General features: G+C 35.9%; 1 protein-coding gene across 10 annotated transcripts in view; it reads right to left on the bottom strand.

The window, feature by feature from the left end:
* Positions 1-25,184, bottom strand: part of tay (tay bridge kinase) — a 310,160-nt gene that overhangs the window by 163,405 nt on the left and 121,571 nt on the right. For all 10 annotated transcript variants that reach the window (XM_088183449.1, XM_088183450.1, XM_088183452.1 and 7 more), the window contains 3 exons: positions 22,595-22,714; positions 20,928-20,963; positions 20,480-20,506 (listed from right to left, as the gene is read on the bottom strand). In XM_088183449.1, coding sequence (XP_088039575.1) covers positions 20,480-20,506; positions 20,928-20,963; positions 22,595-22,714 — 183 coding nt within the window. The remainder of the gene's footprint in view (positions 1-20,479; positions 20,507-20,927; positions 20,964-22,594; positions 22,715-25,184) is intronic.

Raw genomic sequence — 25,184 nt, 5'->3', positions numbered from 1 at the left:
GTGCGCGCTGCGTTCGAGTCGTTTGAAGATCCTCAACGACGCATTGTGTTACGCGTCTAAAATCGAACGCCGCCATGAATAAGGCATAAGGCGGTGGCCGGTATAAATAAGGCTGGCTCTTCTCTCCCTCCACGCCGGTTTACATATTCGCGGCGACGCACAAATAAGTCATGCCCGCGTCCTCCCGCAAAGCGCGCGCATAAATAATTCACGCAGCATCACATTCAAACGTTAGAGTCCTGCGAAAAGGAATGGAGAAAGAGCCTTAATTGAGGCGCGGTCTCTAAGATAAATGAATGCATTATAGTGCATAACTAACCGCTCGCGCGCCGCCCCCTGCGAGTAATAATTTATAACGAAATTAAACGTCCCCGCAGGAGAACTCGAGAGGCAAACTAGTCGAGGTGGTGGTTGGTTAGTAGCCGGAGCTCGTTCTGCGGTCATTTTACGCGGAACGATTTAATTCGCCGACCCACGGCGCGGTTGTCGGATAAATTAGGAGACGCGGTATATAGGTATGCTTACAGCTGGCTGAGGAGACCGTAATGGGCGGCGTTAAGTGAACAAAGAGACAATATATTACCCGAGGATGCACATTGGTTTTCTTGGCGGTGCGTAGGCTTCTACGCTAATACGTGTTCATCACACGAAAGAGCGAGTATCCATGCTTATAGTGGATAATGTAGGTGTAATAAATATCGTCCACAATCTACTTGAAGCAAGGATGAAGAACTTATATACTTAATAAATCAGTTTTTCGACTTAAAAATAATGTTGATAAACCAGAGAAAATGGGAGGCAAAATAAAATACATAGTGGGTTTATGATCTACTAATAACTGTAAATTTTAAAATCATCCTATTTTATCTATCTTTATTTGTACGATATATAGTTATATGATACTAGCTTTTATATCCAGAAAGTGGTTTTACAAGCTTCAATTGTTAATGACACTACACTATCGCTTCCACAACCAGAAGACCTCTGAGGATCTTCCACTGACGTCATCCCTCCGCCAGCTTCTCCACCACCGCTCGGAGAAAACGATCTCATCATAGTAACTCGCAATTTTAACAGATAAATTATTACTAGCTTCCAACGATGTCTTTTTGGCTGCGAAGTCACATCCCTTAGAGTTAGAAAACTTTAAACTTTAAATTTTTTATATTCACATGTATACTGTAATTCAATATTTTTCAATAATTTAATAATTAAAGCCAACCGCTTATTTGTGACAAAATGTTTGGGGCCTATTGTGTCCTGATTAAGCTGAATCGACGGTATTGGTGGTACGCACGATAAATTCATTCAAGTAAATTTTAATTACCCTTGTTCTGAATAAAAAATTCTACACCGTCCTGTAATGCAAAAACGGTTCACACAACAAGTGTCAACGTGTCATAAATCAGCCTATTAACTAGTTAGTAGTAGCCACTTCTCGCACAACTCGACTGCCGTTAATAAACATGCTACAACTACGAGTTGGGTTCTTAACCGAGAGCTTATTCAAAAGCTCGTTCTAGCCGCCAAACTTCGCTAATTACGCGGCGAGAACGAATACAAACAAGACTACTCCCTCTCCCTTGCACGCTCACTCATTACGGTTGCATTTCCAGCAACCGACTACATACTCGCACACGTTTCCAAGTTTAACTCGTCATGTAGTCGGCGGTTCGTCGAATTAAATAATAAACGTCCGTGAGAGGGCGGCAATCAAAAGAGAATTACATACAATTACCGCGTGTTGCACGGGATGTATGCGTTTAAAGCTCTCGAACCATTACGCCGATGCGGCAATTTCGGATGCGATGTGATTTGTTGAAAAAATAAATTGAGCAAAATAAATTTATAAATCCGTCGTACGCCCCTCACATAAATCAAGCTCGGCGAAGCAGCGTAATCAAATCGCAAGATATCTCTCCTCGCTCTCGTTCGAAGCTCGTGGGCACGAGAGGGTACTTCGCTAATAAGTGAAGAGAGACTTCGCGAGAATAAACCAGCTATCTGCGATCTGCGCCAAGGCATTAAAGGTATTGATTTACGGAAGCTATACAGACCAATTACGGCGGAGATATTAATCTATCGCCGAGACGGACGAATATTATTAACGGAAAGGTGGCGAAAAATAAACAGTTATATAAATCTATATGTGTACAATATTTTAATTCATGCCGCCGCGTAATTATAAGTTTTTCCAAAGAAAATATTTGCATAATAAAGCCAACGTTCATTGCTTACAAAGCCCACACTCTACGGGCGCGACTGGGAAACCCGAGGGTAAAAAGGATCCGATTTTAATTAACAAGGCGAAAAGATAATTTAAGACGCTCGGGGAGGGAGTAGTAAGAAAAAATATCGTCACTAACGAAAATACTTGAGAACAAAATTAGGGAGAGAAAAGGGGCGGTCCATTAGAGATAATTTATTACAGTTACGTCTAAGTGAATGAATTATATTAAATCGATTCGAAATATTATATTAAAACTATTACATCATCAATTTCAACACCAACGATGAGTAAATATATTTTTTAATTAACCGAGGTAATTTAATTCTAATAATTAATGACTATTGTTATATTTTAAAAACCGCCATCGAAAAGATCGGTTGCTGCAAAAGGTCCAGAGACAGCCATTTAACTGATATTATTTTTCATAATTAATGAAATACATAAATCCGAAGATATACTCAAATCTGTGTTTTTAAAAAGAAAAATTCTGAAACTGAAGTCGGATCATATTTTATTAAAATAAAAAAGAAATGCATAGATAGTTTAAAACCATGAAAATAACTACTAACTATAGAGCGTTCCCATGGCATTTCGGTGTTTATTATATGAATACAACTTCATTGATTTCACTATGTTAAAATGTATTTTGATCAAAGATATGCAATTCTACAATCTTGAAGTCATTTCCCTATAAGAACAGTTTTCAAGTCAGGTAAATAAGTTAATTTATTGACCTCATTAACGCCGTGTTTCATGAGAAATTATTACACAATCTGTGCTTAATTTACATTTGAACCGCAAAATTATTTTTAACTCAACCAAGTCGATTTGTATTATAATATGAAAATACACAATGATCTTGAAAAAAATATATTATTACTTTAAATTGAACTTTTAAAACTTTTAAAATTAAAAATTACATTTTCGAAGGTTTCGGCACTCATGATACACCATTTTTTGAAACCCTTATATTTCACTGATTTACCGTCATTTTGCCATAGTTAAACAAACTTTTCGAGATTTATTCGGTCTTCAATCCGGAAATTAAGTTGCCCCATCTCACATTTAATAAAAATAAATATGCTTTTCCTATGGTTGCTATGGGGTGTAATTAAATCATTTGGACGCAAACCTTACTATTTAAAATGTAACTCTACGTCACTTCAACAAATTAATGGTAACATCTGCCAGAATAAAATACACATTAAATGGAAACACACACGAGTCCGCAAACAACGAAGCCAAATAAGCAGAGTGCGAAATTTGATTAAGCTAAAATTAAAATTTAAGCACGTACTAAATTGTTTTATTCGCAGAAATCGCTTTAGACTCCCGCTTATAAATTTAATCACTTTCGTGCTTAAAGGTTTTATGCGCGATTCCGTCTGGGCCGAGAAAAGCGGGAGACAAAGTGGCGTGGGAGGGCAGAAACAGGCGGCACAGAGACGGATAATTGACAACGAGTTGAGGTTCCAGTAATTAAAACGGGCGGATTAAAAGGCGCGCGCGTAAGTTTACGCGATGTGATTAAAATTAAACGAGAAAAAGAGAGGGTCACTTTTCGCGAACGGGCCGCTTCGGTTTCAATATGCAGCGGGCCGCGGATATAAAAGAGTTGAAAACGAGTGGTCTTAGCGAGAGTGGCGCAGTAAAACTATAACATAAAAGAGGCGAGGAGAGGTCGCAATAAAAGTGTAGCGCGCTCAGCCGGTATTAGATAGGGTTAAGGACATAATCCTCGTAACAACATGTTCCGGCCGAGCTAATGGGATAAACTAGGACGTCTCGGTCGTGGCCGAGGGAGAGGGAAAAAGATAAAAGAGGCGACGAGGGTCGAGGAAAATGTTTTCCGTTAAATAAAAATGTGTGATTTTATTCAGTCCCTCTGCGAGTCCTTCGCACGTCGGGAATTAGATCGATAACGACACTGTTCGGGACAGCTGTCGCCCGAGTGAACGACTGCAATGAAATTGAGACAAATTAATTCAGATGCATTTCCACAACGTCGATTATTTATCTTACGAGATGGAACAATGCCGGAGAGGGAGCGACATTGTCAACGACATAAACGTATGTGACACGTAACGAAGTCGGGAATGTACACTGTGACAATTTTTATCGATAAGTAGATAGACGCAAGCCTGTTGTTCGAGAAGCGCAAAACGAGACCGAGCTGTAGTCTTAAGTGGTTTATGTATTATTCACTCAGTCCGTGGACTTTTATGGCATATATTGAATTTATTGTCCCCGACGATAAATGTGTTTATATGCTGTTCTTTTTTTGCAGATGCGAAACCTTCAGATAAACGAAAGGGTTTGGCCGTAGAACAATATAAAAAGACAGCGACAACAGCGGCAGGTTGCTCGCCGCGCATAAATAAAATTGAAGGAAAACCTGCCCGCTACTGTTCGTGAGCTAGCGAACAAAAAGTCGCTCCGGCGAGCGAAAAAAAACTTGACCGCAAGAGCTATTAGCCGAGAGCGACGGCGTGACTCCGCAAGAAGATGCGCTTTAAAACAAAAACGAAACTTCGGAGGAAAAAAATGACCGCCTAAGCCCGAGCAGAAGTTTCCGCAGCGAAACAAGTAATAATAAACTTGTCCAAGGAGCGAGAATGAGACGGGAGCAAAAAACAAGTGTCGGAGATCGCCGAAATAGATACATCCCGGAGCGGTACGTAATTAGTTAAGAGTTAATTCTCTCGCAAATTAATTACACGAGGCATTTTGCAGATTTGATGACTATCACCCTCGGCCATTATTATTTATTATACACGCTCACAATCACGGCTGCGCAAGAGACGATACGGCGTCCAGATTGTAATAAAATAGCAACGTCGTGCTCTGCGTTAACGGCAATCATAAAGCGATCATCGTTACGCCGGTACGCCGTAAAAGATACAGCCAGCATAATAAGATTATGCCGAGAGATAAGCAATACACTTGTAAAACCATCTTGAAGATGTACGTAGTCGAGATTCCAGAATCCCGGTCAGTTGTAAACCATTTAGTCTTCAAATAAACTTGTTTCAAATTCAAAGTTGTCTCTAAAAAAATTAAATATCAATATTCATCAATAATATGCGAAACACCGTCTTGCACAAAATCCCATTTAAATAAGATAACGCATCTTTGCATAAAATATTAAAGATGCGCTAAAACTTAATTTATATAGTCTTTCAAAAATACGTAATTAGCGTTTCGAGTTCATCAACAGAAACACTGCTCTATCTATAATTGGAAGGATTAACGCATATCATTATAAAAAACATTTTGACTCACGATAAAGGCATTTTAACCGTTACATAAAAATTAGGTTTCTTCGTTTAAAGTGATACATCGTGGGACCCCACTTAATTGATTACATATTTAAAGCCTAGAGAATAGATAATGCACGCAACCATTTCCAATCTACCTTATCAGTCAATGACAATTTATTTCATAGAAATTCGCTACCACAAAATACACAACTCAGACATTTCATCACCTCTTCGACACTTCACTTGACACATAGTTGAACATTCACATCGGAGTTCAAAACACCCAAACTTCAAGAGACCTCCAACTCGACCGCAGCCGAGAGGGAAGAAAATCTTGAAAAAACAGTCTCGAATCTATCCCGAGAATATTTTTTTTAATGTCATTTCAGTAAAATCATATCTGAATGCATTTGCGGTTTAAACCCAAACCTAACCTAATGAAAGTTCTGAAGCTAATTATAGTTTCAGAACTTTCATTAGGTCAAGTCCAAAAACAAACTAAGCAGCTCATCTGTCAGGGGAAAATAAGCGAAAGAATAAGTACAAACAGACATCGCATCTCACATATTGCTCCATAGTATGTCTGCATTTCGATATTACACTATGTATTAAAAACTTGATACCTATACCTATCCTTACCGATATTTCTATGGACTTCTAATGTAAGAGGGCTGATATTCAAAGTATATTCAAACCAAATATTGGTCAATAGGAGAGCGCAAAAACAATTATCATTTCTCAGAAGGCAAAAATTTACGTCAAAAGCAATAAAACCGTGTTGGCGCCGTTACCGAGCGCTCCCACTGCGATGGCGACGGCACGTTTTTATTGCTTTTGATGTGAATCTTTGACTTCTGAGAAGGAATAATTGCTTTTTGCGCTCTCCTATTGGGAAAAATTCGGTTTAGATGTACTTTATTCGATTCTCACTCGTAATATTGTTATTTTTAATATTTTTTATTCCCTAATTAAAATATTTCGCATAAAATATCTTATATTTTATGCGAAATATTTATGTATTCAAGAAATTATAAAACGATGTTAGAAAAATACATAAAATGACATTTTTTTATTTTTCTCGGTGACCCTGATCAAAGCTACCAGGTAAAATTATTATTTATGCAATAAGCAGTTGGTGTAATCAAGAAAATATTCTCAAGAACTACGAAAATTTTTAAAATATAATCGTTGCGGTAATAAATGTATTAAAAATGATTTCTTTATAATCTAAAAGAGAGAATTTTTTGTCCCTTTACGTTATTTTAATTTATTATACAAATGTATTAAAACATAAAAAGATAGTATTTCTTAAATATAAATTTACATCAATCATCGAGCAACATTTTTTATATTATATTACAGATAATTTTATTTTAAAATATTGAACGAGATAAGCAATGTATCCAATATTAAAAAAAACCTAGTGCGTGATAACACAATTTTAGTGTTCTCTTAGAAAAATGGAGATAGACTGAATCAGGCAGCGGCCGTAGAATTTGCGTCAAAATCAATTTCACGGAGGTCCTTCCGGCGTGAGAAATGCGACGCCGCACTCACCCGGCAAAACGCTCACTCAACTTAAAGGAATTGAGGACTCAATCACGCTTCCGATGAGGCAATAGATAAAAACCGTAAGCACTTTACCTTTTGTCCGCGGCCGCACAATGGCGCCGAGGGGAAGATGAACGGCCGGAAGGGGCAGCAATATCACAAAAGCTGTCTTCGAAACGGCGTTTATAAGGACACGGGAAAACTTTTCCGAGTTTTCTCGGGTCACGTGGCTTTTATTCGCTCGGCGTCGCAATCGGAAACGATTTTGGGATCAGTGCCGGTTTTTTTACTTAAATTATTACGGGAGCTGCTGTTTCAAAATCACCACTTCGATGACTGTTTTTCACTCAAATGGAAAATGTAGTATTAACTTTTATCGTTTGACAAATGTGTACTTGTATTAGATAAGGGGATCGGGACATAAGCGTATGTAAGTCGAATAAGCACAACGCAAACGAAAGCGTGTAACGACGATAAGAAATAAGTAAACACGCTTCCAAATAATATAATGCTTAAATTTGTTTGACAACGCTCGCAAACGGTCCAACTTTCTTCCGGGTTATTATACAATAAATTTCTTTTCGGATACATAAAAACTCATTCGAATAAACGTCCGGATTGTCGGCCGGGAGAGAGAAAAAGTTCGCAGATGGAGACGGAATATAAAGAGGGGAAAACGAAGAAAAAAACGCGAGAGAGCGCGTGAAGAAAAAAAAAAGTAATTCGGAAGCGGGAAAATATTGTGAAAGGGACACGCGATTTCCCTTCCATGCGAAAAGGGAAAACTACTTTGTCCACACGGTCCCACAGTGGCTGTCCCCCCAGACTGCCAAATTCGACACGGGTCAAAGTGTCCATTGACATTCCTAAATCTCCGGAATTCTTCTCTTTAACATTCAAATCGAAACGATTTCGAAACACGCTTTCCGAATTGTGAAAAACACAAACTGCCAACATATTTAGATTGGTGTTTTATAAATTCGCTAAATAATATGTACTTAAAGGAAAATGAATACAACAAAATGTAAAATATTTAACTGATATTCGATATCATGAATAATTATAATAATGTTAAGAAATGTTAAGACGAAAACATAATAATGCCTAATAATTGAAAGACAAATATTTAACCTAACTATATTTACAAAATAAAAGAAAGACTCGATCAATCAACTTTGAGCCTGAAATCGGATAGTTGTCGGACTTTCTTGGAGTTGCGATAACTTCATGGAATACTGCTATACAAAATAAACTACAAACTTACAGCTTGTTTTTGGATTAAATAAACTTTACTTTTCAATCGCCCAATGTGTATATTGGCACATTTTAAACCACACATATTGAATCAACTCGACTCGAACACACAATTGCAACCCCGTTCAGCTTTGAATCGGACGCCGAAAGCCACAATTATATTATGAAACTTTTCGGTTTCACCGCCAATATCCGATTCGTTGCCGTGGGCGCTCTACTCGCGCGTCGCCACAATATCGTGTAAATAATTTAACACGACCGCACTAATCGAGCGGGCGAGGGAACAGTCCGAAGGGGTTAGCGCCGTGGGGATCGAACAAACAGGAACACGGGGAAAGTCAACCGAGGCGGACGAAACAACCGACCGTCTACTCACCCCCGGTTGGATTAAATATTTAACCCGGGGTTTCGATATGAATATAATACGGGGAAATCGACGCGGATGTAGTAATAAATATCGGATGCGCGCAAACGGGCGGGCGCAATAAGCACTAATGAAAATGTTTTTCCCGAAGAGAGAGCGGAGGAAAAAATATAAATATAAAATAGACAGCGGGATAACAGAAGCGAGCTTTCGAAAACAATTTGTTCGTTATCGAAAGAATGCCTTCATAAGGACGCGATACAGGTGCATCGGCAAATTCGATTATCGGCGTAGCACGACGTACAAAAATAAGATTTGTACTTTTTTATTTATATTTCTCAGTATTGTAGTTAAATTGATTTGATATTAATAGTATAATATAAATTATAGAGGAATACTTTTAATATATCTAATGTATATAACACCTGAAATTGAAAACATAACAGCAAAGGGAATATTTGAGTCTCTAATCTAATGTCGTAATTTTTATGGACAATTTTAATTACGACTTTGGTCAAGAGAAGAGCACAAAAAACAATTATTCCTTCTCAGAATTCAAAAATTCACGTCAAAAGCAATAAAATCGTGCCGTCGCAGTGAGAAAGTTCTACGCTCGCGTTCCCATTGCGAGCGTAGAACTTTCATTAGGTCAAGTTGGATTTGGTTAATTTGGGTTTAAACAACAAATTTACGATTCGCAACTGTCATTATAAGTTTCAGAGACATTTTAGAACTGCATATAATATCACTAGCGGCTATCAGTTAAATTATATTTTCACTAGTAGAAATATATAGCTACTGGTGAAAATGTATTTGAACTTTACTGAAAAATACATCGTATGTTAATGTATTATTACGTATGGAAAAGTTGAAATCATATATTACTTTCACCTGCCAGATAAATTATATTTTTACCGGTAAAAATATATATCTACTGGTGAAAATGTATTCCGATATGATTTCACTGAAATGATATATTTTTAAAAATATTTTCAGAATTCAATATTTTTTTAGATTTTCTTTGAGAATTTTCTGCTTTATCTATGACGAGGGGGACAAAAGATGGCCAGTCAATGATAGTTTTTTTTTAACATTTCGTTTTCATTCAAATTCATAGTATTTCATTAAATGACATGCATTTTCTGGCCAAATTGAAGGAGGAAGGGCAAATGCTTCTCTTGTTCCCCCCCCCTACCCTCCCTGATGTTGGACCCTATTTTAAATGTGCTGCAGCTGCTGTATATTTCACACCACGATTATTTTTTCAAAAAATGATCAAATTGATTCGAATTTTGATGAATTTATTATATTTTCTTAATGTATACGTAATCATTTATAATTTAAATGTATCAAATTGTAACCGAAGAATGTGGGGTTTTCTTATAGTAAAACGAATCAAATTTTATTAAAAAAAATAGAAAAAATTATTTATTATAAATTTTTCTGATTTTGATTTCATCTCCAACATTCAACAGATTGCTATTAATTTAAAAAAAACATTGTAAAAAATTCAAAAACAAATACATTTTTAATTTAAAAGGTGAAATGTTGAACAATTTTATTAATTGTTATATTAAGAGTGGTGCAATTATAGGTATTTTTTTATATTGTACATAATAAAATCACACTTTGCAATATTTTTTATATATCATCAAGACATGGTCCATTGTTTTACAAACATCCCGACGATAATTGAAACGGATATAGACCTGTGAAACCATACGCGTGCACACAGTCCGGAAAAGTTAACGCGAATCCGCGAATAAATTAACGCGCGTTTACCCACCACCCGGCGGTCGGATGGTTGGCCGTGGTGCCTTTTCAATTTAGCGCACGTCGGCGTTTCACACGCGCGTCTGATGGAAATGGGCGCCGGTGGCGTAGGGGGATCGGCACCGCGGCGGAACGGGTTCGGGTGGCACTCCACCTGAGGGGCGTCGGAATAGCGTGTAATTAATTCGATATGAGAGGGCGTCGCCGCGAGAGGGTGCTAATTGTACGACATATCAGCGTCGGCGTCTGTGTGTGCGAGCCGCCGGGAAATCGGCTTTTCCGTGCGGCGTAATGGCGCTCTTCCTTATTAGGCTGCTTAACGCCGACAAATCATGGTCAACGCACAAAGGGTGTTAGCTTTAAATATGTACATATTGTGAAACGGGTTGCATTGTTGTGCAGATTCGTTGTTAATAATCGAACGGGGATGAGCCTCTGAGCTGTCTGGGAAACAAGAGATTTATCTGGAAAATTGAATTCTCGGTAAACGCACACGCCGGGGATTGAAACTGCAACTGAAAGACAGACAGGCGGTTTTGAACGTTATAGCGGGGATTTTCTCCCGTCAGGGAGTGGTTTCATGCGGCTGATGTACACAATACGTCAAAAAACACACAAAGGCGCAAAGGGGTGTATGCTGTTCGTTGGTGATAAAATGAATATAAATATTTTTTATAGTATGTTAGACTCCAGCTTTGTAGATCACTGAATTTAATGGATGTAAGTTTAATAAATTTCAAAGCTGGTGAAGATTTAATGTAAGAAAAACGTATGCAAAACCAGAGTCTAATTAAATCCAAAGTACTGTAGTACTGTGGGATAAGAAGATGCTGGATAGGTAAGTGGCAACTAGACGATTCATAGTGAGTGCAAGAAATTATTTGTGTTCTATTGCAGTTTAAATGGGAATGTTACTATATATATTGCACAAAAAAATATTACGTTCTTTAAATTTTATTATTTTTTTATTAAGATTAAAATATTGTGAATAAATTATTAGTTTAAATCTATTGCAGGCAAAGCCAGCTGTTATACAGCTAAGGAGTTATATTTTTTCATTATTTACATTGAATTTTTTTTATTGTATTTTTATTTTTATAAAATATGGTTATCATCAACTCTCATTATTTCACACATAATAGAGTACATACACAATTTTTTTTTTAGATTAATTGCTAATTGTTATTTGTTCTCATATACTAAGCAAAACTGTTTGGCAACAAAAGGGTTAATGATTTACTTTGTGAGATATGCATTTAGTTATGCAAATTTCTAACTAAATAAAATTCCGTGAGGCAGTAAGACAGCCTGAGCAGTTGGTTTACCGGCCTCAATATCAATCACTATTATCCAACGGGCCTGTATTTCAGCCTGCAAAGAAAAATATGGGATGATACGATTGACTCAAAAAATGACGTGTTTTTCTAATACGCAAATATACACTGTACTTGTGCAAATTATGCTAGGTGTTCCAATTGTACTTTTGCATTGAGTTTGGATCTGAAAACTGATATGATGTGTACCATCCTAAGATTGAATTTTAACAATACATTTATTTGTATTGTTTTAACCTAATATATTATTTTTATATGCAATAAATATTTTTTATTGTTTCTCTAAATTGTTTATTTGAGAAAAAAAAGTTCAGAAACTAAATTATCAAAAACTAAAAAAAGCATTTAAATTAAAAATTGATTTCTGCCAATGTTTCTTCTTATTATGGTGCATTTTGTCATTTTTATTTTTATACCTTTTTATGGTATACAGTAAGTTCTCGACTTACGCGGTTAATTCGTTCCAGAAAAATTCGCGTAAGTCGAAAATCGCGTAAGTAGAGGAATACTCATCCGATATGTATTATATATTAATACATTCCCCCAATCATCCGAACAATACTTAAAATAACTAAATGCCGTCTTCTTGTATGTATACATTAGGTTAAAATAAAAATAAAATCATAATAAAAATGTATTCTATGTGTAAAATGTCTACAAACATTAAAATCTTAACTTTTTTTACAAAATAAAACGCGAAACCTAAAAATAATATTTATACATACATATTCATTAAAATATCATGTCATAATATCTACACTATTCCATTTCAATATCTTTAGGTGTTGGATTTCTTTTATCAAATAAGAAACCGTACTTATCTAGTGAAGATTGCACACTAGATCTTTTTTTCTCATAATAGATATTTTCATAACAGGAAATAGCGTCCTGAACTGCTTTATTGGATTTCTCAAACCGATCAATGTCGGGATCTTTTGCTTTTAAACCAGCCATTTCTTGGTCTATCAAATTGAGGCATTCTTTCATTTTTTGTACTCAAATTCTTTTGTTTCTTTGACTTCCCCCTCCGAATCACCGCCGTTGTTTCTATATTCTTCAAGTTCTATTAAATCTTCATTGTTTAATTCCACTCTATGACTTTCTAACAATTCAATGAAATTATTTTCATTTAGATTTAAATTTAATTGATTTGTCATTTCAACAAGATCATTAATTATGTTATCTTCCTGCATGGGGTCTTCAACAACTTCAAAAAATTGAGGAGTAAGCTTCTTCCAAACGTTTTTCATGGTAGACTTTGCAATTTCATTCCAGGCAACACCAATATTTTTAACAACTTCATAAATATTGTGTTCTTTCAAAAACTGTGAGTGATATACTGTTTTGCCCTTCAGTTACCTTTATGGCATTTCTAAAAGTTGTCCTTAAGTAATATTTTTTAAAGCTTTGTATTAGACCTTGATCCATAGGTTGTATTATAGAGGTCGTATTTGGGGGCAAAAATGCTAGTTTGATATGTTTGTGATCACACGGTGGATGTCCTGGTGCATTATCAACCAGGAACAAAAATTTACGCGCAAATCTATATCAACATCGATATTATAACAAATTTTAAATTTTCGAAATTTTTAACCGCGTAACTACGAATCCGCGTAAGTAGATACCGCGTAACTCGAGAACCTACTGTAAATAATATTTGCTTTTAATTTAATTATGTATAATTAATAAATTACATTTTTATAATAAAGAGGTTTATTTATACTAAATACTTTTAGGCGGTATACGTTTATTTTTCATCATGAAGGTTACTAGTTCTTGAATTTTTCAATTAATAAATCAATCAGTCAGTGAAGTAAATATTTGTCAAAAATATTGAATATTCCGGTTAATAAAATACATGAAGTTTGCGACAGTAATACGATTAAATTTATTTTAAGCACGATCGCCAATTCTCCGCCTTTTTTACAAACGCTCCCCGGATAAACGAACACAACATAATCGAAAATAATAATAATAATTGGAAATACGGTTCGGCGACTGCGAAAAAAAAACACATTTAGAAAATCTACAAACGCGTCGGATGAATACTAACAGCCGGCGGATTTACTTAAAAGGTGGCGGTGTTAAGTGAGATACAAAAAATCCTCGTGGAAACCGAGCGGGGAATTTTCCACGTTAAAACACTTTTCTTTTTTCCAGGGCGAGAAAAAAAGAGCACGAGCTTGCGTATAACGAATTCACGCGCGCCTCTGCTCTCCCCCTTCCCTTATGTATATATTTATGTACGTGTACAATATACGAGATTTTTTTTCGCCGTAGCCGCCTGCGAAAGCGGCTTCAGTGAAAACGTTGTACTTCCGCGGGCGGTATCTACCGCAAAATCTGTTTACTCCAAACGCATACAAAGCGTAGTCTGAGAATATTATGTCGCTTTTCAAAATAAAATAAAATATGATCTGAAACGATAAAATAATAACAATGACACAAAATAAATAAATCGTCCGCTTGACCCTGTTGTCTCACATGATAAAAGTTAATCTGCCCTTTTTTGCGACGCCCTCGAAGACGGAGCGGCGAGTAAATAAAACTAATGGTGAGTGATTGAGGCGAAGGGGGAAATAGTCTTGCCGGCAAACGAAGAAAAACACTGGACGAGCAGGGCTTTTTATCTCCGATGAGATATTTCTTCTGCCAACAAGCGAGAGAAGTACCGCCCGGGACGGAGAAAAATGCCGTCTCCGCTATGCGAGCGTATATCAACCGATCACCCGTGTAGGGGAAAGTTCGAAATATTCTACATTCCCCAGAAGCATTGCTAGAGCGAGACTTATTGTTTGTTATGATTTTATTTAAAGAAAAGCATATATTTATACACATATTTTATATAAGGAACATATTTTCCGATAAGCCATTCGAGCCACCGGCCTATAAAATAACGAACGTCCCGGGGTATAAAGGTCTAAGCCGCGGAGCGAGAGGAAACCGTAAAGTGGAATCAGCCGGTGATAAACGACTGGGATTGCTAAATCAAAGATAACAACTCGGATAGTGGGCTCGGTAGTCTCTCGTCCTTTTTCTTCGGCCCTTCTTCGCCGATAAGCCGGTGGATATCTTCACGGCACCGCGAACAGCGCCGTGTAAATACGGCAGATAGCGACGACGATCTATGAAGATGTTTTCTATCCACAGACGGGAGATGAGAAGAGGATAAACCCTCGACAAGCTCTCGGCGGGGTTCAAGTGGGTCACATACGAACCGTATAAAAGATCTCTCGCAGGAACGCCACGACTAATAGTTTTTCTTCTTCTCTTTCTCTCTGTCGTATTGGGGGTAGATAAAAAAAATGCACGTATCTTAAAAATACGACACACATATTTAAAAAAAAACAGACACATAAAAACTTAAAAAGGAAACCCGTAAATAGCGCTGCCGCGTTATCAGTAGAAAATAAGACGAAAAAATACTTTTCCTCGTTCGCCTATAAGCGAAACGAATTACGATTGGATGTTTTTCTCTTCGGCGCTCTATCCCCCTCGAGCGAGATATTCCTTGTGCGAGAGAAATGCGTCATAAAAAGGAAAACTGCCTTTTTTCATTGCTAATAAGCGCGAGTTTGTCACCATCGAACGCAGGGGAAAAGTTTTCGGCTCCCCTTTATTGCCGGCAAATAAGCGCGATTAAACGTACCGCAACGAAAATGGAAAGTTTAAGTAGCGGGCGGCGATCGTGGCAATAAAACCCCGACATAAGCGTATGGGCCAGAAGAATGGCAAGAAGAAGAAGAGTCTTATATAACAATATATGCATTTACCGCGAACGACAGCTTAACGATCGGATATAATAAAATCTCAAGTGGCTCTCGCCCGCCGGAATGTTAACACTCGCCGAAATCTCGTGGCAATTTATTCGATCCCCGCATTGGAAACCACTTTGGCCGAGTAAGATGGGAATCATGAAGGAGATAAGCCACGTAATAAGAATCAGAAATGGGGCGAACGGGGGTGTGGATCTCGTCGAGGGAGGGTGGTTGAATCCGGGCCGGGCATAAAAGGCGAGACCTCGCGCGCGCGGAACGATCACGTTCGAATATAAAGTTAAATGGAGAACCGATGTTTTCGAGTCTCCTGAATTTAAACGACGGCTCGGGGCTCAATCCGCCAGTCATAACGGGAGCCTAAATGCGGTGAAAACATAAAATATCACTCGGGAAAGACGAGAGGGGCCTCGGGCGCCGATAATCAGCTACTCGGCGGCGGGGCAATCAAAACGATATCGAGCGTAAACGAGAGAAGTATAAAAGTGTCGGATAATCGCTTGAGCACCGACGATTTGCCGTAACTCAACTTTCGTTAAGTCGGTTAGCTTTTAAAGTGGCGACAAGCCGCAGGCGGATCGAGAGATATGGGAATATCGCGAGATAAAGGCGAGCGTGGGAAACGACAAAATTAATACTAATAAATATTGCAATCGTTTAATCAGAAGGCGAAGAAAGGAATTATATGTTATTTACATCTTATGATCATTAAAATATATTTATTTTTAGATTACAAGCAATGGAAATGAGAATCAAAGTCGCGGCGCAAAAATAATCCATGAAGAGTAAAAGTGACATATAGATGGTGTTGTAGCGTTAAAAGTATTTGTAGTGACAAGTTCGAGTACGATACGACAGTTACTTTAGTTTCGACAGCAATTTGAAAGACGTTTAAATTTTTGTTTTTGTTTTAGAGGACATTAATGCTATTTAAGTTTTTTGAAAGGTAAGTAGTTTATCCAATAAATTTGGAAGAAGCACTTCACAATCAACAAAGCGTTAATCGTCAGTTCTTACATGAGAATGTTAATAATGTGTTGAGTGAAAGCAAGTGAATGATTTTTGGTGGCCGGTGGACCAGATCATAATTTGTGAGACTTAGATTTATCATTATCAACCAGAGTCCATTTAACACACAAACGAGCATTAAACTCCATTTCCAATGGTATATATTTATTATACATAGAACTCTCAGAAAAAATGATTTATGACAAATGAGGAGTTAATAGCTAAAGTAGGCGTCAAATTTCATAAGCTTGACAAATAGCACTTCAACGCTAGCACGAAAGCACTTAAACGATTATATATTTTTTTTATTTAATTTATCTTGTAAACTAGAAAATGATTATAAAGGAGCAGCTTATACCTAATTTTAACAGCTTATCGCCCGTATTTATAATTTTGTAATAAAAACATGGTTGGAGATGATGTACATTGAACTAAATAGGCGGGTCTAAATATGCGACTCAGAGGTTATCGCATATTACGTTGATTTTTATGATATTTCAGTTATATTTAGGTGTCGAAATAGATGCACTTTTTATAATACAAAGGGATATTGAAAATTTGGCGCACTGACACATAGAGGGCAGCACTAGATGCACAATTATTTTTGTGTATCAGTGTCTGAAAAAAATATGATATTCCGGTTAATGTGTTACATTTCAAGATTATCCTGAAATAAAATATGCACCAAGTTTTTGACATCTTCACAACGGTCAAATAAGCGGACTGCTGAAGGAAAAGCCGATATTGACAGTGGAAGTTCTGCAACTGTTTATACTGAATAAAATATCGATTTCATTCACGACAGCGTCATGTCAAATAGTAAAGACTCCCTATTCAACAAAACAACAACAAAAACTGGGAGTGCAACGATTTTTGTGTACTAATAAAGCCGTAATGTAGTATTTTGCAGACCAGGACAAAGCATTTCATCAGACCGGGGTTAATAATGTTACATCGATGGAACAAATGCGGAGACTTAAAAGGGGACTGTGTTGAAAAATAATGTAAAAAGTATTAAAAACTTCTTTGCTGGGCCGCAAAAATTTCAATCTACCCTCGTACAGCACAATATAAAAACGCGTAAAATGTAGACTTGATATATTTCCGAGCCCCAGAATTTATGAACATAAATCTTTTAGTTGTATATCACATTTTTTTAGAAAAGGGAGAAGAAATATTTATTAATATTTATTAGTTTTATCTCCCACTGCCAATATTTGATAAGTGATATTGAGATCAAGGTTATTTAACCCCGTTGGGACGAGGAATAAACATTAGCGTGCAGAAAATCAAAAGCTAAAATGAAAAGGCATATTATTGAATTTTTTAGAGCACTCGAACGTTAATGGATACCATAACGCCGAAACAAAAGTCTGCACGGTGAGATATCTCTCCTATATAAATTATTGATGTACTCATTGCTTATTAGCCCAAATAACAACAAAGCAAAAATCAACCGGCGAAAAGAGAAGAGAGCACGGCCGTAACGACGGCGAAACAAGAAAATAAGATCCACTCGGAGGTCTTTACAGGTGGGACGTGTACAAGCGGAAAACACAGCGGGCGGGATTCTCGCTCGCCTCTTCTTTCCTCTCGCAAAACAATATAACTTTGATCTCTCGCGGGAGCAATTAAGTTGCGCAAAGTAAGGACGACTAGGAGGAGAGGAGAGCGGCGAACAAAACGAGCGCAGAATGAAATATCAAGAGAGACTCTCTCCCCGTCGGAACGGAGCGCACAGGTGTGGGCGTTTGTGTACCTTTGTTCGACGGAGAGATTTCAGGGCGTGGGGTGGTTGGCGGCTGAAAGCGTCTTCCCCGCCCGACACAATGGACGAGTTTCCAACCGGGCAGGGATAGTTCCACAGAGGGAACTTACTGACTGTAAATAAACCGACTGAAAGATTGTCAGAAGTTTCAAATTAAACGGAGAGCGAATTAGCGCCGCGCTGTGTTAACTTACGAACGAACAAGGGAAACTTGTCGGAAAGACATTTCAGTGATTTTCGAGCTTGTAGGGTCGATTAAATTAGTGGCGAGCAATTAAATTGATTATTTTCTGTGACGTACTATTATCATAATATGTATTTGCGATGCTTGTGTTATTTAGTAATATCGGATGAATTTGGACATCAAAAAGGTTGGCGGTGTGTTCATCCCTGGTCAATCTCATTAGAGGGTTTTGTCTGTGAATGACATTCGAGTAATTATCTACCATATTAGCTTGATTTAGGTCTCTTTGATTTCTGACTATCTAATAATAGTAAAGGGCGATTTAATGTTCCCGAACTTTTTTTAAAATAAAATGTTCGATTAATAAAAAAAATATGTTTTATTTTTAAATATTTAGATATAAAAAAAGATAATAAAACAAACAAATTTAACATTTGATTTTAGTTGGATCACCTTTATTTCTCGTCGACTATTAAGGGCACGCAAATCGTGAATATAGTATTCATATTAAATATTAGGTCCTATAATCACTTTTTTAAAAATCAACGTCAAATTTTGAATGCATTTTTTTAATAAAGAAATGAAAAAAATGTTATAAAACAGTTGAGAGCTCTCCTACTTCAAACATATCGGGACTATTTTAGGTCCAAATATTAGTGGCAAAACTTCGGACCTTCAAGATAAATTAGGGATTGATGAATGTGCGTAGGAAACCGAGAGATAGTGACGGGATGTAAGCATAATAAAAAAGGACTCACTAATATTAAATATACTATTTAAGTTAATATGATATTCGTTCTAGCTAAGAGCTTAAATAAATACGTGTGTGGGGTTTTTTTATATATAAATTTAGAAATTACGTAACGCAAAAAAATAAATGGGTTTATAATGAACCATCATAAAATAGTATTTAAGTATATTGTTTCGCATTGTATTTTTATAATTATTAAAATATTCATAAAATGTATTTTTTTATCTACATTGAATTTAAATAAAATCGTGTTTAAATTAAATATAAAATAAAGGCTCTTTGACATATTGAAGATTAATATGGTGAACGAATCTGTATTTTGAAGTATTTTTAATTAAAAATGTATTATATCTTACATTAATCATAAGATAAATGTATACGAACAGAAGGTAAACGTATACAAAAACGCAAAGTCATTGATAAAAAAGCGTCGTATAAAAATAATCTCCGGGGGCAATATAATTAAATATGTCCAAACAAATGGAATCTCTTTCATTGCTACAAATGGCGAGGTTTCGGCGTGTCATTAAAAGCGAATAAAAAACTTTTCCCGGGGGAACCGAGGCGAGAAGAGAGCGAGAGCGAGACGCGGCGAGTAGATAGTAGAGATTATTCGAAATGAAATTACCGAGTTGAGGAGAAATAACACGGACAAAAAGATGTAATAATCCCATTATAAAAACTCTTGGCTCGGGCTAATGGTAATTTGAGAACGTTCATTTGGAAAAAATATGGGAAAAGATGGGCGCCCGAGAGAACATCTAATTAAGAGAGCGCGGGGGCGAACGCGTAAAAAAATATAAAAGAAAACGAGATCGTGAACGAGGTGAGAAACAAATTTTCGTAGCGACTTTTCGAACTATCGGTCGCAAATTAAAACGGCAAATTTGGCATGAAGAGTAAACGAGCACATAAACAGAGAGAGAGAGGACGAAACGAAAAATAAAATACGACCGGTCACATAAAAAAGGGTCAGTGAGTAAGGCACCGGAACATATTTCAGCATTTGAGGAGATAGCGGATATCGGATTTAACCCCGATACCGAGAGCAACCGCTCCATTCAAAGAATCCCCCCATATATAAAACGTATGTGTGTTTGTTACTTTTGCGGGCAAAACTCGAAACGATTATGTCGGACGGTGAAGGTGTATAATATAATAGAGGAGCTTACACGAGTAATAAACAACCGAAGCTTTGAAAGAAGAAAAAGTGTATAAAAGCTTACCTTATCGTCGTCGCCTTCACTATCACACTGCAAAAATGAGAAAAAATACGTTTTAAAGTCACATCGGTTTCGATATATCGTCGTATAATATAAAATATGAAAGCAAATCTATTTAGAAGTATTTTTAATCAACTAAAAATATTTTCTTTTAATTTTATTTAAATGTTAGTAAGCAACATTGATGTCAATATGTAAATCTAACAACTAAACATTCAACATTGAAAGCTCATTATTATGTTTTTAAATTTAATTAATTTGTTAAATTAAATTTCGTAATATTAATCGCATATAAATGTATAAATATCCGAATTCGGATGTCAAAATATAAATAAAAAATGTATGCGTATTACGAAATTTATTTACAAATATCCAGCAATAGGAAAAACCGTATTTCTTTTTTTTCAGGGATGAAAATAAATATAAAAAATAAAATAAAAATGATACTTACGATATAGCCTTTACCGGAACTACAGCGGCTACTCGCCTGCGGGCATAAAAACAGAAAAACAAAACACATATAGGTAGGTTAAACACGACAATAAAAAGACTTTCGTCATAAAACATAAAAGCAAACGACAGTTTATATAATGTATACGAAAAAACAACGAAATAAAACAGCGACCGAATTAATTTTCGCCAAGTTGATTGTCGGCCGGAAACGAGCGACACAGTTTCAAAGAGCAACAAATCGACAGTAAAAAACGTTTAATTCAGCAATTGAAAATAAATTCGAGAGAACAAAGCTACGCTTTTCTTTGAATGAAAAATCGTACAAGGGAAAAGAGCACGTGCGATTATTGCCCGGGGGAATAAATCCTGCGTTTGTCCACAAATACGCTCCTGGCGCGCTATCAATATTGTAAACAAGCACGTGTAATTAGTTCCCGTATCTGGCGAACTCGTTTTCGATTGACGGCTGAAAGGATTAATTTAAATCGGGGGAATGACGCGGATGCTGCGGCGAAAATTGATTCGATCGCTCGTCACGAACACACGACGGGATAACATCACGTATGTTTGTGGCGAACGAGATAAATATATCAGCATTTAGAATCGAAATGCTTGTTGATATAACAATAATAATAAACATTACACATTTGTAACGAACTTATATCAATCGTTTAAAAAGCATGCTACATAATATATAATAATAAACATAAAAAGACAGCATTAGGATGCATTTTAAAGCACTTTTTCTGTGTATGTAATAAGTTCGTTCAAATATTTTTTGCATACATAAATTTGTTTCAAATGAAATGATTGTATATGTATGTATGTATATGTAAAACATTCGAATTGATCTTGTGGTATGCATTGATTATAGATTGGCACAAAAATGATACATTTAAATTATTGTTGACCCATTTTTATAGTATTCAAATATGTTTGATGACTAATATATGTTAATTAAATAAATTTTACGATTCTGTAAATGTGAGATTTTTATAGCATAAGAAAGCTTGCAAAGCTTTATCCGATGTGAAATGTTAACTGATGACAAACCACGATTTAGCTAGCTAAATATTATTTGAATACATATGCTGAACTTGACCTTTCCATCCCTAAGCGGGTTATATTTGAACTCCAAAATTCTCGTTATTTTAACCACTTTTTAAATACGGCTGATATTTTATGTAATATATAAATATATCCCAATGAATTAAAGGCGAATAAAAATAAAAATAGAATTATTACTTCATTAAATTCGTACTCCATTCCGGTCCTCGATCCCATTTACAAGTTTCGGTACTCGATCGGTAAAAGCATAATGCGAAATGATTGGTTCACTCTATTTTTTTATTATAAATAATGTCATTTTATATACTTTTATTGAGAGAGCAGTAACTTGAATGGAGGCATTTTAATTATACGATAAGGATTATCGGCAGTTTTTAACAAAATTCCGGAAAGAAATTTAAAAAAATCAATTGTGTAGTATCATTACTTTGAAGGGTATACAATTGCTCATTACAATACATGTATTTCAATGTGCAATTGCTTCCACCTCAAGTTAAGTTTACAATGTATGCGTTATTTGTGCCGTTCTGTAAATGATATCAGTGTTAATCTGCTAAATAATTTCATCTAACAACTAAATTAAAACGTGATACTAACGTCACTCAGTCTATCTCTCGAACTGTCCGGATCCCTCGGCGGTACCGAACTGCCCGTTAGCCTCTCAGATGCCCTTCCGCTATCGTCTGATGTTCCGGCATCGTGCGATAGCGTAACGCCCTGAAAAAAGAAGAAAAACATATTCAACGTTAATAGTTATATACATAAATACGAGCGCTTTTATATGGGCGAAGGTTATGGGATATATGAAAAAAGCGAGCAAAGGCAAAATGAAGATAAGTGTCTTTTATGCGAATAAAACAACCCTCCAAGAAATCCGACCACATTCCAATGAGCTTTAACAATAGCATTACAGTTTCCATTACCGAGGATAATGTTTCAAAACCTCGCCGGCTCCGGCTGAAAGGGAGAGACAGTCGATTTCAATTCGAGAACAGCCGGAGGAGAACGAGGGAAAACTATACGAACGACAGGGCGCAATGTGTTTCCGCGAAGCACTTTGCCAGAAGAATTGAGCGAAGAAAATACACTTAGGAAAGAAAACGACCCGAGAAAGCCATGAATTATCACGCGGCCGTGACTTTCTCTATAAGCACGAAATAGACCGAGAGAGCGCCGAGCAAAAGGATGAAAGCGGGGTAAAATGCGGTTAAACAGGGGAGAAAGTAATATAGTAAAAAACGGGCATAAAATACCCCGACAGCCGAAAAGGACTGCGAATAACCGCCATAAAAGGAGAGCGAGACGAGGAAGAACAAGACGAAGGAGAGGAAAAAACACAGTTCGCCGTTATGTCGGCTGAATAATGGCCAACCTGTGGTTTACCGCGAAATATGCATATTTCTCGGCGGAAAACTCCACGCGGGCGGAGTTTTGTTTTAAATATTAAACTTTCGGAAAAGGAGCGCGGCGTTTCGAAAGTGCACACAATAAAAAACGTTTAGTGCCGCGTAAAACGCGATAGCGCGGCCGAAATCAATTTTTACGAGCGGGAATACGAAACACACGAGGGTATCGCGATCGTAAACATTTTCTGCGATGTTTTTTTCTCCCGGGTAATCATTTTCACGACGCCGACAAATTGGTTAACCTCGATGACTTTCCAACTTGAATTTGTAAAGCAAATAGCGTGCTTATTTCAAACTAATTCGACACTGCAAATATTATGCAATAATACTCATTACCATTTGTACGTTTATATAAAGACCATTACTAACGTCTACTTTAATAGACAATAAATATACAAATACTGCAATCAAACTATGTTACATAAACACGGTGAATGGTTTATAATATTATTTTCAATATATATATAAGAAAGTTTTTTCTACAAAAAACTTATATTGCGTGTATACAAACTATTATCTACTTATTTTACTTTGTCCGCATTAAATATATCAATAATGAAAGATGATCGTACCAAATAAAAACAAGACGTGAAAAACCTGTTGAATAAAATCAAACCGAAACATTTCAGTATCAGTATCATAAACCAAGTGTTATTTTCTTTACAAAAATTATCTACAAATTTTATATTTCTATCAATAGGCGGGATATAGATAAGCATCGATAATCTTTACATGATTTGCGTTGTTGATTTACTACTATTTTGAAAACTTTTAGATATATGTATATGTTTGCAATCCAGCTCCTTAACCCTTTGAGCGGTACCGCCGTACACGTACGGTGGTTAATCTTTCACTGTTTTGAGTTACTCAGATAGTTATATATTTACATATGAAACTAAACAAATAATAAATACATTGTTCTATAAAACGAATTGTTTGTGCATTAGGTCAATCTTTAGGAAAAAAATCGTTACAGAGTTATTCATGGGGTGTTCACTTTTTGTTCAACAGTAATGCGTAAACAGTTATTTTTATAGAACAATTATTATATATTTATTATTAATTTAAATTGTTTTATAAAACTATCAATGTAGTTATTTTTATGGTAACATATATAATTTGGTATTTATTTTTTTAGTGATGCATAGATATGTGAATTATTTTACTGGAATTACACTGACTTATATGTCATAAATATTTGTGATATGGTATCACAAATTTTTTGTGAGGCCATAATCTCTCTAATATGTTACGGATACTTAAAATCGACTATAAAAATATGTTATGAAAATGTAAATAAACAGATTTTAAATTAGCACAAAACATAAACAAGTATAGAATTTACTCCCAGTAAAATAATGCATCACTGCATTAAAATATACATACATAAATAATGATTTTATTGTGGCGATTTTAAAATAAAATAAATATTATGTTTTTATTATATTAACCCTTTGAGCAGTATCGTCGTACATGTATCGGAAGGTGGTCAATCCTTCACTGTTTTGCGGTATCCAGTTAGTTATATATTTACATATGTAACTAAGGAAATAGTAAATAAAAACCGTTATATTTTTATATTTTCTTCATTTGATTTAATATAAACGAAATAAATGAACGTATAAAAAAATATTTTTATAAATTTTATAAAAAATATTAATGAGCCTTTGAATTAATATTAAAAAAAACAAAAGCCGAATAATATGAAAAATATATGTAAAATAAATTAACGAAATTTAATTGTGAAAAGATTAAAAAATGTAGTGAAATTAAAATGCAAA

This window comes from Plectrocnemia conspersa, unplaced genomic scaffold (genome assembly GCF_051122295.1).
Source record: "Plectrocnemia conspersa isolate PC_06_02 unplaced genomic scaffold, ASM5112229v1 ptg000003l, whole genome shotgun sequence".
Classification (NCBI taxonomy): Eukaryota; Metazoa; Arthropoda; class Insecta; order Trichoptera; family Polycentropodidae; genus Plectrocnemia; species Plectrocnemia conspersa.
The sequence above is the reverse complement of the archived record's forward strand: the minus strand, read 5'-3'. Positions and strand labels throughout refer to the sequence as shown.